We start from the raw sequence: 12890 nt of genomic DNA, 5'->3' as shown, positions 1-12890 counted from the left end.
TGCAATAGCCTTTCCATGCCTCATGGAAGAGTCCATCTGCAAGCATTGTTGAGTGGCCTTGTTGAGCAATAGCAAATATATGTATGCTTCTACATAGTCATTTGACGTGTGCATGGACCATCACAGAGCTCTGCAGTGGTACTCATTCCATTCCCTTTTTCATGTCAATAAATAAAATATCCATTAATAAAATGTGCACCTAAGTTTTCACTTCATACATAAAGACAGCAACCCTGGTTAGCACATATTTGGGTAAATTCATTTATTATTACCAGTAAGATCATCTAAATGTGCCTTTCTTTTTGTTTTTCAGTTAATTACACCAGGCCAGTTATTATTCTGGGTCCTATGAAAGATCGGATCAATGATGATTTGATATCTGAATTCCCTGATAAGTTTGGGTCTTGTGTACCACGTAAGTATGATTTTACTCCTAGTTCTGCAGCAGAGTGAACTGAATCCCTTGGTGCCACACATTAAGTACATTTCTGTGAAGGCAGCATCCATGAACTATACATAGTTGAGTTTCTCAAAAGTCATTTTTTCATCAGACAGAAAAGGGGAAAAAACAAATAAATTAGAAAAAAAAAAAAGGTTGTGAAGATCTGGAAAAAAATTCTCAAAAGAATTGTCTCCAACGCCCTAGGACACTTTTAAACAAGAAAAATTCTAGTCACTAACTCAGTTTAGTAATCAATCTGTGGTTTCTTAAATAAGATAAAAGTTTGAAATACTGGTAAAATGTAAAATGTTTCAACTCAATTGCACAGCATCCACCAATAAATACAAGGAGTAGTCTGTGATTTGTGTGAGATATAGTCTGTTGAATCAGAAAGCAATGTTGGACCCTGAATTAATCAGAGTATTTGTATCTCGCAACATTAGAGCTTGCTGTTTATTTGAGGCCCTGATTGCAGTTGTACTTCATTTTAAATGGTTGTCTCTGGCAATACACTAACTTAAAACCACTAGAGATGAGAACAGAATCAGGCTTCTAAATAAGGCTAAATTGAGTTGATGAGATGACAATTCATTTTATCACAGTAATAACATTAAATTTAAAATATGAAATGCATTTTATATTTGGGGTTTGTGTGTGATTCTGCTGCAAAAGGTGGAATTCCGGTAAACTCTAATTTTATTTAAGTCTGTATTGATTGGAGGTAAACATCAGAAGGTATTAGTACAAAAAGACAACTTTATTGTCATAGCTCCATTGAAAATAGTATGTAGTAGCCAAAGATCTAGAGGTGAAGTGCCTTCACGTAAAGCAGACCCAGCATTGCCCACTGAGCAAACCACAGCTGCATTTTCTGCACTAAATGTTTTTGCAGACTTCCTGATCTTCTGTCTTTTTTTTTCATGCAGATACCACGCGGCCAAAGCGTGACTATGAAGTGGATGGGAGAGATTATCATTTTGTCATTTCAAGAGAACAAATGGAAAAAGATATCCAAGAGCACAAATTTATAGAAGCTGGGCAGTACAATGATAATTTATATGGAACTAGTGTCCAGTCTGTGAGATTTGTGGCAGAAAGGGTAGGTTGGCAATAGTTTTATTGCCAGTGCAACATGATCTGCTTTGTTTCCAAATTGTGTCTCAGACATGATTCTCTGCCAAAAATAAAAAATAGCTGCAAAACGGCATCCTAATATTAATAGGCTTTGTAATGACTCCACAAGTGGAGTCTCTGACTTTGAATGACATCATCCTTGGCACTCTCTGTACTTGGCTGTAGTGCCATGGATTCAGGGTTCTAACACAGTGCCTCAAGTACTCCTCAAAACAGCCTCTACTCTTCCTCTACGCTTTCTACTTCTGTAAGACAGGTAGATAAACTAAATCACTTTCAAAGAGGCAAAAGAACAAATCACAGAAAGATGAAATTATTTGCCTCAGGTGACACAAGGAGTCTTTGATATAAACAAGGACTGAATTAATCACTAAGAACATGGACATCCTATTACTTTTATGAACTGATTTTCCTCATCTCAAGAAAATTCTCCTGCCGCTGTAAATTTCATCCCAGTAGAAAATAAACCCCAAGTTTGTTCCCATATCACCAGTGTATATTTATACTGGCATCAAAGCAAAGGAAAGTATGCAGAGTAGTGAAGCACAGTGAAGGCTCCCTCTTCCCTGGTGTGCCAGTAATGGCCCCATTCCAGGGCACTGCATTGCAGATTTGCTTCCTGTCTCTTGGCTGATCTGCAGCAAAGTCTGCAAAAATAAACACATGCTCATCTGTTTCCAACAGGGCAAGCACTGTATACTTGATGTGTCAGGAAATGCTATCAAACGACTACAAGTTGCACAACTCTATCCCATTGCTATCTTCATTAAGCCCAAATCATGGGAGCCTCTGATGTGAGTATAAATTTCTTCAAGCATTTTGTATTTTGGGTACAGCCTCAAGTGGCACCACACAGGTTCTGAGTCTACATTTTGCTTGTTCTCTAAAATCAGTAATAATGAGAGGAAGTGGGAAGAGTGTCCTCAGAGCCTGTCATCCACTGTATCCTGGTATCTCAAGGAACAAGCCATAGCTGTGAACCTTTCAGGCTGGGACAAGTGGGATTATGTGCTGGACCATGAAGGACTCCCTGCCGGTGCTTGGTGTACTTGCTCCAACCTGTGCAACAAGTTCACCAGGGACTCACTCTTGTAGCTTGGCTTGTCCCATGCATCCATGGGTGCTCCTGGGGTTTAGAGTCTGATCAAGGGCACAGGCCAGGTGGTTAAACCTGTGTCAGACTTGAGGTGTGTTCCTCTTCACCAGCCCTTCATTTACCTGAAGGTCTGTAAGAGGATAGGCAAGGAGCCATGGGACTGGAGAGGGGCAAACATACAGGAATGAAAGAGTCGGCTCCATGCTGCCAAGGATGTCTGAGGTGGCACACACTTTGGGGGATAAGATCAAAACTCAGTGTAAGATCGGTAAGATGAAATTCAGCACAGACAAAGGAGAGAAAATGAAATGCATGAGTACAAACAGAGAATAATTTAGCTATAGCACTGCAGAAAAGCATCTGGCAGTTGGGGTGGATCACACAGGAATATGAGTGGATGGATAATGTGGTTGCAAAAAAAGAAATTGCCACTGTGGGCTGTATTCATATCAGTGTTCTGTAAGGACACAATAGACAGCTGTTTTGTTTTACTCGGTGTGGATGAGGCCTCATCTGGAGTGCTGGCCTGATTCTGGGTTCCACTCTGCTGGTGAAGGAGGAGCAGGAAATATCTAGTGCCACAGAGAGAAGGCTGAGGAGGAAATACGGAATTGATATTCATCCGGAGTTAAAACTCAGGATAAAATACATGGTTCTCAAGTTGTTTTCCATGTACACTTACAGTTATGCAAGATCTATCAGCTTAATTTGCTGTGATAGGGGTGAAATTTTAAACTCTGTGCCTTGCCCTCCCCCAAGGCTCTGCAAATGCCAGGTAGTGCCATAGGTATGTGTTTGACAGCTAAAATGTTGGCAGTCCATCTCCTGTGACAGATGCATGTCTGGTGATGGTAACAGTGTGCTCACAGCCAGTGGTCACAGAGCCAGAGAATGCAAACATGACCCATCCCAGGAATGTGCATTCTTCTCAGCCCTGCCTTTTGGCAACGATCTTGTTGTATGTACAAGCCACATTACAAGACATGATGCACAATATGTGGTACTTGCACAGCACCATCCTGACTTCCTGACTTTTCTTCCAGCCCTACAATTCAATAATATTCTGATTTTGTTGCTGTGTAGAATGGGAAGGGTAGTCTGATAGCCTGCCTTCTGCATTGATTGTTTTAACAGATCTTAACGTACAGTTTTCCCATTCATAAAACATTTCCATTATTTTTTTAATGCTGGCATTGCCTCTGGAGTGATTTTTTAAAAAAGTAAATAAAAGTGACCTTTACTCTGAAAAATACACCAGGCAGAGCCAGAAAAGTGGCAATAACATAAAGGCTTTGTTGATTTGATGTTAGAACTGCAAATCCTTGAATAGACTGACTGAATGGTGTTAATGAAGATGCAAAATATTATGACAGTCATTGCTATTGAACCAAAGCAATGCTAATATTTCACTTAGGGCAATACAACAAGGGTGCTGTTCAAGAAATGCCTGGACGTGGCACTTAGTGCTATGATCTAGTTAAAAAGGTGGTGATCAGTCAAAGGTTGGACTTGACAATCTTGGAGGTCTTTTCCAACCTAAATGATTCTGTGATTCAGTCTTTTTTAGATATGTACCTACTGCAACACAAAAAATTACAGGTTTATCTGCCATAGCAATGACTCCTGTTCATACAAATGAGTTGAAAGCTACTGTAATAGCAGTCAAAACACAAAAGACAAAAAATTTATAATCACGAGATGCAGAGAAACAAAGACTAAAGATTTATCTTTCATCAAAATTAGCACATAAAGTTGTAGTCTTTCATTTATGCATATGCTCGTTTGCATCCATATGAGAGTGGAAGAGTGAAGGGAGCATAAATCAAGTTTGCATCTGCACTTGAAACCTGGTTATTGCAGGTTTTCTGGAAATACCCTATTAACACTTATCACCACAGCAGTAAATGACTGTAAGGTGCTGTTGGATGTAAAAGCAATCAGAACACGTGGCCACTGCTGTAAACAAACTGCTCCATCACCCCTTCCTCCCTTCCTTTCTCCCTTCCTCTCTTTCAAGTCTTACGTGACTCCACCTGGTTAACTCCCAGAGGCATCCTTGTTCATACCCTTCAATCAGCCTCTCTCTCTAGAGGAATGAGGACAGTGGTGAGATCATGGGGATGAGAAATGGAAGTAAGAAAGAACCTGCCTGGGTGAGCTTTTCACTGGGAGAGGAGGAAAACCTTGGAAAATATGTACTGTATTTTGAATTCACCAGCTGTGCAGGCCCCCAGCTAAGAAATAAGAAATAGAAGGGACTGCAGTATGACAGCAATTTTATTTCATCATGGTCCTCCTCCTTCTCCATCCTCCCTTATAAGGGCACAGAATGGGCAGAGTCAGGAATACAACTAGCACAGTTTTATACCCCAGGCAAATCTACAACCTGAAAGTGTAATGCAAATTTCTACCTCTTTCAAAGTACTTCCTATTTTAAACACTTGCTTATATTTTTATTTGTATTATCTTTTCTGCTCTTCAAAGATCTTGAGGAAGACTTCTCAAAAATTTACCAGAAATAGATCTGAAAGGGAGAGGATGTTGTTAGCATTACAATATTGGTTAAATGCCCATAAGATGAAAATGTTAAGTTTGCCTAAGAAATTGCAGTGGTCCCACTGCAAGACAGGGTTTTGGTTCAGTCACCTAAAGAGATGTTCAAGTAGGTGTAGCTGATGCAAAGTCCACCTGAACTTGATTAGATAGCAGTCTTTCCAATAAATAGAATTAGTAGTGTTACAAATTTAGCAGGACAACACATAGATTATATTAAACCCATTTATATAATCTACAAATAACTGAGATAAATTTTAAAAGAAATCTTTCTTAGCCTTCATTTTGTAAGCCTGCTTTCTCCATGGCATTAGTACTTCCAAGGAGATTTTTCCTAAGCAGTGTGCCCAGCTGTATGGTTACTTATATAGGTAGGCAGCTTTAAGCCATTTCTAGAAATACCTTTTTGCATCCTGGACATCTTCCAGAGTGTTTTTCACAAGCCAAGTAGGAATTAGCTGTAGCAAGTTCATACTGTTGTGTGCTTCATAGAGCTTTTTTTTTTTGCACCATCATGTCCATAATTTCCTATGTGCATCACCCATAGCATACTGTATACAGTCCATTACCACACCATCATATGATTCAGTGCAAGGCATAACATTAGATTTATGCAGAACACAAGGTGCTCCCTTCTCTTGCTTTCCTAGTTGCCTCAGAAAAGTCCTGTCATGTTTTAAGAAAAAAGCGAATCCATGCTGGGGAAAAAAAGCTAGAACAAGCAAAGTCTATTTATTTTTGATAATTTGGACATCTACAGGCATATGAGTGTAAGGCAATGAATGAGCGTAAGCTTGATTCATTGTAAGTATACAGTGGTATTAACACCTGAGCGTGCACAGGCAAGACAACTCATTCCTTAAAGTTATTAAATAATGCTTCTGTTGAAATAGAAATGGTCCATCAAAATAACAAAACACTGAAAAAAACCAGAATGTTACTGTCTGTCTTTTTTTTTTTTATTTCTTGGCACCCAATAAGCAGTCAGTACAACCTTACTCATCTGAGACCACCAGCTGAGTCTGGGAGATACAGAGGAGCTTCAGGCAGGAGTGCTGAGTGCTCAGGCTATGGAACATCCTGGATTCCAGACCACTTACGGGTTCCTGTTGTCTCAAAGTCTATCTCAGTTAGTAGCTACCAGACTCGGGCCTTGTATTTTGTTTGAGAATGTAGAGTAGTGAACCCAAGATAAAAATTAGGTGGAGAAAAATGAAATGGGAATTAGTCTGAAGAAGTAGTTTTGTACTACATAAGAATGAAATTAAATTGAAAATATTGAAGCTGTCCGTGAACTGTTGGAAGAATTTTACCACTTTATTCTTGTACCATCCTCAATCTATCTGTGATTCAGTTGAACATGTCTTTTGAAAGCCATTCTAGCAAAAATCTAAATTTTTTGATGACTTCCTCTGTGTTTCTAGGGAAATGAATAAACGTCTCACAGAGGAGCAAGCAAAGAAAACCTATGATCGAGCAATTAAATTAGAACAAGAATTTGGAGAATATTTCACAGGTATGTTTTTATTAATACCTTTTTTTTTCCCAAGATATAGTCTTTTATTGCAAAACAACTGGATCAGCTCTGTCTTTGACCTAGAGTACCTATCAGTATAGTGTGCCCAGAGTAAGGACTTGCTTGAGAATATTGTTTCCTTGAAATTCAAGAGCAGTTGAGGCACTTGACTCCTGAAAAGTTTGATGTCCTGAAGGAGTATCTATGCCAAGGCAAATTAAGGGGCAAACCATTGTGCTTTGTGTTACAGTTGCTTTACCTTCTGTCAGCTTGGGCCTGATCTTGTTAACCTTGGCAGCCAAGAGTGAACTCATTATAACTAGATCAGAAAGGTTGTAAATCTGCTGCTGCCCACTGCTGAAGTAGGTTCTAAATCAAATAAAATTTAAAGCTTGACCTCCAACAGTGGGAATCTCTTGTGCTGCTCTCCCCAGGACAGAACTGCTAGTTCTCTGAACTAACCTGTCTCAGTCTTCTCAGTACAAGCAGTGGGATGGATCTCTGTCATAGGCAGGTGCATTGATTTGAACTTAGTTATCATCCTCAGGGGTATGACACTTCCATAATCAACATGTCAGTATACCAGTATTCTTCTCATTCCATCAGTATCTATGAGTATGCTGAAAATCTGCTGACACTGGATGCTGTATCTGTCAATTAAAAGAAATATTGATATGTTTTCTCTACTGCAGCTATTGTCCAAGGAGATAGCTTAGAAGATATATATAATCAATGCAAACTTGTAATTGAAGAACAATCTGGGCCTTTCATCTGGATTCCTTCAAAGGAAAAATTATAAATTAGCCACTGCACCTCTGATTACAACGGGAGAATATTTAGAAGAAAACTATAATATACTATTTGGAGGCTTTCCTGTTTTTGTTGCATTTATGTTCTTTGCAGTCAATGTGAATTTTGATGAATGTACAACACAAAGTGTTTGAAGCCATGAAGGACACTGATGGGTCAAAGGGTAGGAACAAAAAGACTTCTACCATATAAAGCAAATCTGTTGTGTGCTCAGAGCACGAGTTGTAGGTATAAACTTTTGACATGGAGACCCTCTGTCAAGGGGAGCTAAGCCACCTCCTGTGCCCACGCGGACATTTTGATCAATTTCAATGGCTGAGCTCAGTGTGTTGATTGCTTTAGAGAAGTTCCCAGCTCTTGAACCTCATATAGGGCTTGATCCTGCAAGGCGCTCAGCACTTGACCCCAATTCCTACATGAGTAGCCTGTTGACTTGGAGTCACTTGTGACCCTTCCCTATGCCATTCAGTCCCACCAATTCCAGTAGGACTATTCACGTGCTCAAAGCTAAGCACAGGCTTAAGCATTTTTGCTAGATCAGGGCCACACGCACCTTGCAAAATCAAGCTCAGAGTATTTGGTCCACTTCCTACTGAGGTCACTGTTAGGACACTGTGTGACTTGGCTGGGAGGTGGGTCCTGTTCTAAGCTTGTCATTGCACATTTGTAGTTGGTACACCTCGACTTTGGTAACTATGCACATCTTTTGATTTCTGAAACCAAGTCAAGCATTTCTTTTTTCCCCTTTGGAAGCACTATTGCATCAGGAACTACCAACAATATGGTTCATTTTGATGGTGTTTAGGGGTGGGAGAGGATGGAAGCATTTCACATCACACACACGTGCACACAAACACATTCCCATGTGGACACACACATGTATTAGGATTCACAGCACCTATGTTAACAAGGAGGGATACAACTGGGAAAAGCTTTAAAATTTTTGATTGTCTATTTTATCATTTATATTGATAGAAGGCACTTAAAGATGGAATAATTTATAAAAATAAAAATATATTGATGTATAGAAACTAATTTCTATAGGTAAAATGTTTTTGTGAAGATATTTTGTAAAGATTAATTAATTGAAAGATTAAATATTTACACCCTTGTGCGACTGTCAAATGTAAAGAGGACCATCAAGTTGCATTATACCTCTTCCATAACAGATTCTCTATTATTAATGGCAAGCAAGATAATTCCTTAAATTGTAGTTGTCATCTTGTTTTTCTTTCAATTTAATCCTCTCCCTTGCCTGTGTTTAATCATGATGAACTCCTGTGGAAAGATCTCTTGAACTCACTGCCCTGTAGGAATTTTCTGAACAAAAAAGGAAAATGCATCTTGTGAGAGAGACAACTATTCAGAAGCAAAATGTTAGTGCTTAAATGCAGTTCATAATTTCTCTCTTAGGAAGGAGGCACCCTTAAACATCAAATCTTTTATGATTCTTCCTGTTTCCTTCAGGGAAATAATGAAAGCATTTGATCTTTCCTCTCTTTTCAGGCAGGTCACCAACTAACTTGTATCTTCATTCATTTCACAGTCAACAAGGGTCTTAAAAGCAAAAACTGAGGCAATAGACATTTGTGAGGGATTTGGGGAAAGTCTGTGGAATTGCAGTTTGGGGTGTATGGAAGGGGAGAAGGAGGGGGTTTTTTTCTCATTTCACATTGCCCTTCTTCTGTATACTGATGCCATTCTTCACTGACTTACAAGGGGACAACTGCAACAGATGCTGTGACAGTAAAACTGAATTGCCTTTGCTGCTGCTGGACCATGTTCTCTGTAAAACCCACACTCCTGCCTCTGCTGCACTGCAGGAGTGCAATACTTATAGCTGGTGGCTACAGCAACCCTGACGCTTACGGATGTCTTAAGGGCAAGTGCTAAATAGACTCCTCTGGTACTTGTCTATTTGAAGCTTGCATTTCTACACCCTGTCCAGCTGACAGGTCTACCCAGCCAACTTCCGCGGACAGCGCGATGAGCTGGATGTTTGCAAAAGCCACCAGCAGTGACAGGGTTAAAAATATGGGCATTTTAGTGGCCCTGAGGGGGCCTTTCACGCTTACTGCCCAACTATGGTAACTTTGAGAAGTTCACACTTCTTTAACTATTTTTCTTGCCTGGTCAGCGCAGATTTATAAACAAGGGTTTCAGTTAAGTCTCCAGAAGATCTTTGTAACCCGAAGGGCTAGAAACATTTTTTTTTTTTTAATATAAATTAATGAATGCTTTGATTTTGGATAATTCTGCAGAAGTCCACAGAGTGACCCCAGATCTTTGGAAGCCATGGATTTTTCCATGCTAGCAAAATACTATTGCCCCAGGTTGGGAAATAGCCCACCAGACCTGAAAAACCAAGTATCCTAAAGCAGGAACTTCGTTCTAATTTTCAGCTGTTTTTAAGCAATCAATCACATCTGCTTCTTTGTTTCTTAGTTCAGCATGCAGCCTTTTATGGTACTATCCTACTAGTAACTGTTTTGCTTTGTCATGTGCTGTGCTTTACGGTGAACAGTAACACTATGGCTGAGTACAATCAATTTTTCCATCAGTCCTTGGTTACTGTAGTAACATTATTTATTTTTCCCTGTCTGTTGTTTGTGCTTCCATTTTAGAGTTGACATTGCACTTCTTCTTTTTTTTTTTTTTTTAAATAAAACATATATTTAAAAACAAATCATCAAGAGAATCAGTGAGAGATCTTATTTCCGTTAGGACTTGTACTCCCATTTGTTTTGTGTGTTGATGTTTTGCATTCCATGTTGCAGCATCCTCAGAGCTGCAGTCCATTTTTGCATTGCAGCTGTTCAGATCATACTGGGTGGTAGTGGGAGGAGGAAGAAAAACATAAGACTCATGCAAAATTACATCTGGTGGAAAACAAAAAGTCCAAACTCACAACCCACAGCAATTGGCGCCTGACTCCATATTGGTGCTAACACAGCTTAGCATAATCAGATTCCTTTTCTGTCCATGTAAAAGACTTGGGAGCGTCTAACCATGAGACAAATGCAAATGCTGGACCCTTTAGGAAAAGTGCCAGATCACACCCCTGGTGCTATATCTCATGTTCTGGCACAGTGTGTAGCACCGTAGGGTCTAAGCAGAAACAAAATTATCACAGCTTTTTGTCCACCCATGGATGATCACAATGACATCTTGCTAGCTTTGTGCAGATGTGCAATATTACAACTTAATTATTTTTCCTTGCCACAAACAAAAAAATAAAAAATATTCCATGCACTGACTCATTGAGAGCTTGCTAACAGGGCTCAGTGGAACGGCACTTCGTCGCTGGTCTTACGGTCTGACCATCAACCAGTGAAAGAGCCTATTTCCTGCTTAATCCCCCTTCCTACAGAGGTACCCTGTCCATGCTAGCACTTTGTAATTTCTTTGGTAGTAAAGGCTGTTTCTAGATCAATATTCTGTGATGTAATTGTGTTTGTAGCTAGCATGGTTTGATGCTCCAGTGTGGATAGGGTCCTAGGAACCACTCAGTGAAAGTCAAGGATAAGAAATCTCTCCGTTGCACTGAAATTACAAATCCTCATCCTGGAGAGCAGTGTGGAACCCAAGCTAATAACCGCTATGAGCCAGCGACAGTGTCCTAGGTATACAACATGCACCTACCTATTTACATTCATTTTCTATGGAGAAATTGTTGGCATTACACCTTCACTGTTACTTGCTCATCAGCACTCAGTCAAACTGTATTTTTGTTTTGGCTTTCTTATATTTTAATTTTTGTTTTTCAAATTGTATCCCTGACCAGAGGATTCAATGAGTGAAAACACATGAGGATATTTGTAGGAAAAACCGTGTTGATGAAAGAAGTACCAACCTTCTTTTTCAGATGCAGATTTAAAGCCATAATATCTGCCGTGTTCACAGAAAGTGGTCTTTTATCCTTCATAGCTTTTAATCTCAATATTTTCCCTCTTGAACATTTTGCCTGTCATGTTATGCATGTGGTTCACTGTGCAACTGCATTCAAGTGCGCAAGCCCATTCCTTGGTGGAATAAACTTTTTTCTCTCCCATTAAAAATCAGACATTTTGTCAGTTGGTTCAGAAATAAGAATGAGGTCATTATGCTAAAAAAAGAAAGTTTCCATTCTAGGACACAAATCAGCATCAAAGCTAAAAACAGGTAACATCTAAAATCTATCTATATCATATCATATAGCTAGCCTAGATCCTCAGCTGCTGGAAATCACGGTCACTCCTCTGATTTCAATGGAGTCCATCCCATTTATACCACCTGAAGTAAAACATCCATCCTCTTTATCATACTGATTATTTTACATCTCTGTAAAACACCAAGGCCACCTGATTAAACAGCAGCTCAGTGCTTTCCATCATTATTTACTGTTCATTTCACTGTAAAACCCAAGTCATGGACCAAGATCCTTTTGAGGCCAGTGCTGTGAAACTCCTAACAAAAAGACACCCCAGGGGCCAAATGGACTTGCAGAAGGCTTCAGCTGCACTGACGTCTCACCAAGAGCTATAGGAACTACCACTCTGATGCCTCATTGACCCTTTTGAAACTCTGTCTTTAAGGTGAAAAACACGAGAGGCAATTCATCATCTCTCACACCACATTAGCAGCTTACACCTTCTGGCCCTGCAGCACAGGCAGCTTGCCCTGATGTAAAACAGCATTTCTGGGGATGGGAGCCAGCATCCAAGGCAAGATCTTCGAGGGGAAAAAAAAGCATAAAAAAGGGGAAAAAAAGAGAAAAAAAAAAAAAGGGGTGGGGGGGAACACTGTTGGCTCTTAGTGGGATAGCAACCTTTTAATTTCTGGATTTGTGCTCCTAAATTTGAATTGGCCAGTTTGAATTTCTGAGTGCAGCAGCCTGTATGCACCAAGCTGCTCCCTCCAGCACAATGTCCAGCGCGCGTCTCTTTAGCAGGATGTTCCTCAGTCCACCTGTAGAGTGGGGTACTCAGAATCTGAACTGGAGTTTACAAAACACCCTGTCCAGCTTACACTCCTGTTATGTGTAAATACTCTGCGCATCCATTCCATTTGTGTAAAGAATAAAGCACACACAATTATAAAAATTAAGCTGTATATTTCATACTAGCTGTGTCCTTGCTTATTTATTCCAGTCCAAGCTCTCAGCTGTGGTTCAGTTGTAAATGCTTGATAGAGTGTTTATAAATATGTCATGAATTTTATTATAAAATATTAATATTAAAGCATTTTTACACTTTATAGCAAATGGCTTCTTCACAAGGCATAATTTGTCTTTTTTCCTTGGAGCAGAATAGTAAAAGAAATATATTATGCTTTTATCTTGAGACAGTATCACATCTATC

The 12890-nt window shown here is 39.6% G+C and overlaps 1 protein-coding gene across 34 annotated transcripts in view; it reads left to right on the top strand.

Moving 5' to 3' along the window:
* Positions 1 to 12649, top strand: part of DLG2 (discs large MAGUK scaffold protein 2) — a 998396-nt gene extending 985747 nt beyond the window's left edge. For all 34 annotated transcript variants that reach the window (XM_042024070.1, XM_042024069.1, XM_042024064.1 and 31 more), the window contains 5 exons: positions 314 to 415; positions 1369 to 1541; positions 2261 to 2370; positions 6650 to 6741; positions 7434 to 12649. In XM_042024070.1, the coding sequence (XP_041880004.1) occupies positions 314 to 415; positions 1369 to 1541; positions 2261 to 2370; positions 6650 to 6741; positions 7434 to 7540 (584 nt within the window). In that variant the 3' untranslated portion in view covers positions 7541 to 12649. The remainder of the gene's footprint in view (positions 1 to 313; positions 416 to 1368; positions 1542 to 2260; positions 2371 to 6649; positions 6742 to 7433) is intronic.
* Positions 12650 to 12890: the final 241 nt, after the last annotated feature.

The sequence above is a fragment of the Corvus kubaryi genome, unplaced genomic scaffold (assembly GCF_017639235.1).
Source record: "Corvus kubaryi isolate FWS band 111438036 unplaced genomic scaffold, C.kubaryi_AGA036_p1.0 37260, whole genome shotgun sequence".
Taxonomy (NCBI): domain Eukaryota; kingdom Metazoa; phylum Chordata; class Aves; order Passeriformes; family Corvidae; genus Corvus; species Corvus kubaryi.
The sequence above is the reverse complement of the archived record's forward strand: the minus strand, read 5'-3'. Positions and strand labels throughout refer to the sequence as shown.